The 6252-nt window shown below is 57.5% G+C and overlaps 3 protein-coding genes across 3 annotated transcripts; 1 reads left to right on the forward strand and 2 right to left on the reverse strand.

The window, feature by feature from the left end:
- Positions 1 to 2058: 2058 nt before the first annotated feature.
- Positions 2059 to 3135, forward strand: SPRG_19048 (hypothetical protein; the record flags this gene model as incomplete). Its single annotated transcript, XM_012339856.1, has 1 exon — positions 2059 to 3135. The coding sequence occupies one exon, from the start codon at positions 2059 to 2061 to the stop codon at positions 3133 to 3135; it is 1077 nt and encodes a 358-aa protein (XP_012195246.1).
- Positions 3136 to 3821: 686 nt separating this feature from the next.
- On the reverse strand, positions 3822 to 4850 carry SPRG_19049 (hypothetical protein; the record flags this gene model as incomplete). The annotated part of the gene is made up of 5 exons (XM_012339857.1): positions 3822 to 4001; positions 4050 to 4157; positions 4202 to 4304; positions 4351 to 4791; positions 4840 to 4850. 5 exons carry the CDS (start codon positions 4848 to 4850, stop codon positions 3822 to 3824), a joined length of 843 nt encoding a protein of 280 aa, XP_012195247.1.
- Positions 4851 to 5824: 974 nt separating this feature from the next.
- SPRG_19050 (hypothetical protein) lies at positions 5825 to 6252 on the reverse strand (the record flags this gene model as incomplete). Its single annotated transcript, XM_012339858.1, has 2 exons — positions 5825 to 6102; positions 6156 to 6252. 2 exons carry the CDS (start codon positions 6250 to 6252, stop codon positions 5825 to 5827), a joined length of 375 nt encoding a protein of 124 aa, XP_012195248.1.

Consider the following 6252-nt stretch of genomic DNA (forward strand, 5'->3'; position numbering starts at 1 on the left):
CTGCCTAGATCGAGTTTCTCAACCGAGTGTACAGAAGCAAAAAGTTCGATTGAGTTTCATCGATTGTAATTGACGACCCACTTCAACAACAACAACGGTGCCCACCGCCACCATGGCTTGTTGCCTCTTCCCAGCGTCTCGTTCAAGGGACTTGGGATTCCCTTGCCGTGCCATTGTTCGAGTCTGCGACCAAGACACATTCGTGAATTCGTGGCAGAAGTGAAAGATATTTCAAACGATGCGGTCGGCGCAACGAGGCGGCCGCAACGCGATTGTGGCGAGGCCTTTCCAGTCCTCTTCTGCGCCTCTGCCCCTACGGATCATCGCCTGTCTAATACCGCCTGCATTCAACCGTTGTCGCCATACCGTCGTGGTCGATGATGGCGGCTGCGGAGGTGCACTGACGCGCATTGGTACTACGGTATTAGGCTCGGAGCGTTCACTCTACAGTAGCGGTAACGAGCGCATGGTTGCTCTTCGAAGCGATCGAATCTTGGTGCCTCGGTTACAGGTTGACGTCCTCCCCGCCTTCAGCCGGCCAATCGACAGCACAGGAAAACCTCAAGCTTCCGCGCTCGAGTGCGCTAGACGACCCAGCCTGTCATGGCCCGATCAATGCCAAACAAACAAATACGTATAGACTCCAAGCTGTGGTCACGATGTCGTGGCAGACAACCTGTACACAACAACGAGGCAGCGGAGATAAAACGAGTGTTCGAGGACTCCTCCGCGCCTTTTTCTTACCCTGGGTGGCATGTTCAACCAGCGTGTAGCTTCTCGTCGCCACAACTTTGTGCGCACAAGCGCTGCCTGCGACGAGATGCAACGGGTGCACCACCGAGATAGCTCACCGAGAGAATCGGGATCATACACCGGTGTACAGTGTACTCGAGTGGCCACCGTGCATACCGGAACGAACAGAACGCTCTCTGTTCGACACTGTTCTTGGCCGACATGACTGGCATATTACTAAAGTGGACTTGGCCATTAGCACGCGTACGCGCCACTGATAACGATGGGGTGGAGAAGCTGCACGTAGAAGATGGACTCTGGAATCGGGAAACCGTGTACACCGGTGCACTGCCCCCGTTCACAAGGCGAATGGGCAGCTCCTTCGTCCGACAGCGCATAGCATGCGCAGCCACCGCTACCGGTATGAGTGCGCGTGTGCCAACCATCCGTTGCGATGCCTCGTTGGTCCATCGACGTCAAGGCTCGTCCCACTCTCCGCCTCAACGTCGTCGTCGCCATCTGCGGCATGTTTATGCTACACCCAGGACCGACCCGATACCCAAGTCGAGTCACGACCGCTCATGAGCCGCGCACCGTCATTTTCGCCTACCAATGGCGGCCGCTTCAAGATTCCAATCCGACATCTTCGCCAGCATCGAGAACGGCAACGGCTTACAGCACACTTCGCCGGCCATCGTGAGAGGAAGGACACGCCATCGACCGTGTCGTGATAGGAAGGACACGCCATCCAGCGCGCGACGGCACGTGCGTGCTACCCAGCGACGACAAAGACAAGTGATGCCTGGACGAGAGCACTAGCTTTAGCTCTAGCTTTCCTGGATAACGCCATGGCGCGAAAAACGGCTCGTTAGTCACGCGAGACAACTCCCGTCGCCATCGCCGCTGTACCAGTGTACCCACGGTGCTTGGTTGTCCCAGGTCCACTCAAACAAGACGTTCGTCGGGAAGGCGAGCGTCCGGTTTTTTCTTAAGGAACTTTATGTTGTCTTCGCCCATGTGCTTTTGGTGCCACCTGGATGATCCGGCACACACCTTGGGGTAGTCACGACGGTTGTGGCACCAAGCCTTCCCGACGAGTCGTCGCCGCCCGACGCACCGAGGAGACGCACGCGAGCCGCTGTCCTATTCCCCTCGTTGTTTCGCAAGACAGCCCGAGTACGTTGAGATCACTGGTTCATGTTTGATGCGTCGCTTTGAGGTCAGGCCTGTCTCTCGACGCAGCCATTTCGCACCAGCTGGTAGCTCGCCCACTTTGCCGTTTGGTTTGCTTGGCCAGAGAGCATCATCACTTTCCAACTTGCCACGATGAGCATCACTGGCATGCTCTCGCCCGAAGCGCGGCGCCAGCTCACGAACGCAGCGTATGGCCAGGTCATCTCGCTCCTTCTCGTCATCACGTCCGTGTTTACGCGGTACCTGAACGATGCCAACGCATCGCTCCCGACGTTCCAGACGCTCTTCCTCTACGGTGGCCTCACGGTCACGTACCTCGTCTACCACGTCGTGGCCAAGCGCCCGCGCGTGGACCTGCCGTGGTGGTACTGGGCGATCCTCGGCCTCGTCGACGTCGAAGGCAACTACTGTGTCGTGCTCGCCTTCCGCGGCCTCTCCAACTTTGCGGTCATGGGCCTCGTCGTGCACATGACGATTCCGTTTGTGACGATCTTGAGTTTCCTCTTCCTCCGCCGCAAGTACCTCCCCGTCCACATCATTGGCTGCATCCTCGCCATTGCCGGCTGCACGCTCATCTTCCTCGCGACGACGCAGGACGGCGACTACCCGGACCAGGTCAAGAGCAACTTGTATGCGCTGCTCGGCTCGCTCGGCTACGCGGTCTCGAACCTCCTCAACGAGTATGCGGTCAAGAAGGGCGGCATTGACGCCAACATTGAGTGCCTCGGCATGATTGGTATCTGGGGCCTCGTCATCTCCATCATCCAGTTTTACTGCCTCGAATACGACCAGTTCAAGGCCGTCGACTGGGACGGCGCCACGATCGGCTATACCTTTGGCTACGTCCTCACCATGTATGTCTTCTACACGGTCGTCTCGGTCTTCCTCCGCGTCACGGAGGCGCTCATGTTCAACCTCTCGATGCTCACGTCCGACTTGTACGCGGCGCTCCTCATTCGCTGGATCTTTGGCAACATCGTCCCGACCTTGTACTGGCCCGCGTGGGGGCTCGAGGTCGTCGGTATCGTCCTCTACTCGCTCCGCGAGCCGATCCAGCTCCGCCGCGACGACCCCAACTGGTGGCTTAACAAGGTCTGGAACGCCATTGCACTCCGCCTTGGCCTCCCCATCAAGATGCCGGTCGATTCGCCTGCCCTGTACATCGACACGCCGACCAAGAAGGACAGCTACGTCGAGCAGCTCGCATGATGGAATGTAAGATCAACAACTTAGCTGTCTGTAGTCGATTCTGTTTTCCTCCACTACACTATTGTCGTTCGCCGTCACGCAGTCGATTAGCTCAGCGGACGATAGCAGTTTGCCTCGATGGCTTCGTCCCATCCTTGCCTCTGCATTGGACGTTACCGTGCAGCCACCTACCGGTCATGCCCACCGGTAGCCCACGCAGCAAGCTGTGCTACCGACTGGCGGCTACCTGTCGTCCGTCGAAAAACCATGTTCTGAGACGGCTTGGCATTACCGCCAACGAACTGCACGTGGAATCGCATGCAACTATTCGACACTCCTTTACGCGATTCTCGACGGTCTACCCTCCCTGCCCGTGTTCTAGATAGTTGGTAGTGGTGTACAGCGACTGGGAATACGCCGACTAGAATCGTGCCAGAAGGAGCAGGGTCGGTCTGGTGGAGCAAGTGGACTCACAATGCTCGATTCCTTCCCAGCCAAGTACCATTTCTGTGACCCGGTGTATGGTATGGTGATCCCCATATCGCCTGGCACAGGTCTGCCGTGGTCACTGCGTCCAGACCGACACCAAGTACGAGGAAGGGACTGGAAATGCAGGGTCCGAGGCGACTAGCAAGACTGCTGTGCATGCACAAGGTGGGTCGTGTTGGTGGTACAAGAGGTCGGTGGCGGTTGTCATCGTGGCCGCCTTACAGATCCCGTAACCGCTTGGCGACCTCGGTGAAGGATTTGAGCACCTTGAGCCCGCCCTTCTCGGCCTTGTCGCTGTCAATCTTTTGGGCACTGAGGAGGGACGTCTTGAGGTCCTTGAGAAGTGGGCAGTCGGCGCCTTCGTGGCGCTCGAGCACTTGCATCTGGTTCTTGTACGCCTATCAACCATGCTATCACGAGGCTGCATTGGCTGCGTGGCAGCCTACCACGACGAGCAGCTCCTGGACTTCTTTCGCCGGCATCGCAAAGAACGTCATAAACGTCGGCTTCCCGCCGCTGTTGCGCTTGTCGACGATCGAGCCCATGTTGTCACCCTGCATACGCATCGTAAGCTCAAGGAGACAAGATATGGATGTACCTTGACGCTAATGAACGCGCCCGTAAAGCCGTCCAACGGCTGCAAGTCAGCCGTCTCTTCGTAGTTGGAGTCTTTCGGCGGCCAATCGAGCGCATACCACCACCTACATGTAGCATGATGAGCCATTGGCAAGCGTGGCGCTGTCCTACCTGCAGAGAAGCTCCTGGACGAGCCGTCCCTTGAGTGTGTCGTAGAGTGCTTCGGAGCATTCCTGCTGCTTGAACGCAATGTGTGCGACCTTGCGCGTCGACTTGGTCGAAGCCGCAAGCGTCCGCTTCTCGATCTTGACATCGGCCTCCTTCTTGACCTTCTTGGAGCCATTCGCTTCCTTCTTGACTTTGGGCTCGGCCTTGACCTTGGGCTCGGCCTTGATCTTGGGTTCGCTCTTGACCGTGGGCTTCTTCTTGAACGCAGAGATCGGTTGGTCGTCGTCCTCGCTGCTGCTGCTACTGCTCTTCTTGACCTTCTTCATCGTCATGAGCGGCTTGTCCTCGTCCGAGTCCGTGTCATCGTCGACGATCTGCCGCTTCATGCTCGGCTTGGCCGGCTGCTCGCGGAGCTTGGAGAGAGGTACGTCTTCGTCGCTGTCCCTATGCATGTACACGCGTCAACCTCGACCCTCGCTTCCATGCTCCTACGTCGAGCTCATGGCGGCGCCAACGGTGGAAATGTGTGGAGTCGATTTTAGCTCAAGGGACACCTCTCACATGCAATATCCATTTCTGCAGGTCTCCAGCCGACAAAAAGCTAGAACTTTGTATACCATAGTCAACTCAGATTTGACCAATGCGTATCTCTATCAATGTATTAAATACATTGTTACAGATAAAACGTGGCACGCTGCACACGCACGGATCTTGAAACACGCAACCTGGAGGGCCTCCAAGGCCTACAGCACGAGCTGCGCCATGGCCATCAGCAGTCATCGCACCATTGCCCTCACTACTTCGTGCGGCACAACATGTGCGCCGAGTCGGCGCAATTAGTGCATCGAGGACGAGAACGACGACGCTTCCCGCGTCACGCTCGGTCGTCGCTTGTGCAACGCAAGGCGCTCCTTGGCGTGACAACGGTAATATGCTATCAAAAACATGCCAATACCACTCCATCAAGGCCTCAAACGACGAAGCATGTAGGTTGACTACCGCCGACGTCGCGCTCTATAAGCGCTGTGCCTGCACCCCGCTGAGTGAGATCCTTGTACGCCAGCACTGGCGCCTGCTGGTCCACGTGCTGCGCCTGAAGGATGGCGTCTCTCGTAACGTTGCCAATGTTCGTTTCTTTCCCCGCCCGAGGTGCCCTGTATTTCAGGCCGTACCAAGATCACGTTGCCGATGGTCCGGCACCGCGACAGCAGTTGCTGACGCCGCCTCCGTCGCAGCCGTCTCTCGGGAACCGCATCAAACTGCATGCCTCTGCCGCTGATCGCGATGCCTAAAAGGACTTTACGCAGCGAGTCGTCGTGTGCCTCTCTCGCGGCTGCAAGCGCCCCCTACAGAAGAGCAAGCAGCGCCGCCACCAGCACTACTGGCCAGCGAGCGAATGAAGAAGGTGATTGCTTCGTAGTATGCGACGTTTGTGCAAGAATGAAGCTAACGCGAAGCACGTTGATGTACACGCGTACTAGTGATCTGTCACGTCTTGGAGCTCGAGTGGCTCCACAGCGGCTGCTGGTCGCGTCGTCGTCGCCTGCGCAGTATCGTGCGGCACCACACGTGTCTTGGGCTGCCGCTCTCTTGACATGGACTCGTTCGACGAAAGCCACATTTGCCGCAAGCGGCCCGGTGACTTGGGCTGCGCGCCGTGCAGCTGGATGAGCTCTCGCACGCGCCGCGACCGGACATTCTGCCACAGTTCGCTGCTTGGACGTCGACGTCGATGGTGGTTGGCCGCCTCGTTTCCTACGTTATTTTGTTTGAAAATCGGTGTTTCATTTTGGATAGAGTAGTAGTACGCTGGCGGACATGCGCGAAAAAGAAGATTTTACGCTCGTCTTCCGAGAGCGACTGGTGCCGCTTGGCATGGCAGTGGTAGTACACTGCCAGAAGCAT

This window comes from Saprolegnia parasitica (assembly GCF_000151545.1).
Source record: "Saprolegnia parasitica CBS 223.65 unplaced genomic scaffold supercont2.3, whole genome shotgun sequence".
NCBI lineage: Eukaryota > Oomycota > Saprolegniomycetes > Saprolegniales > Saprolegniaceae > Saprolegnia > Saprolegnia parasitica.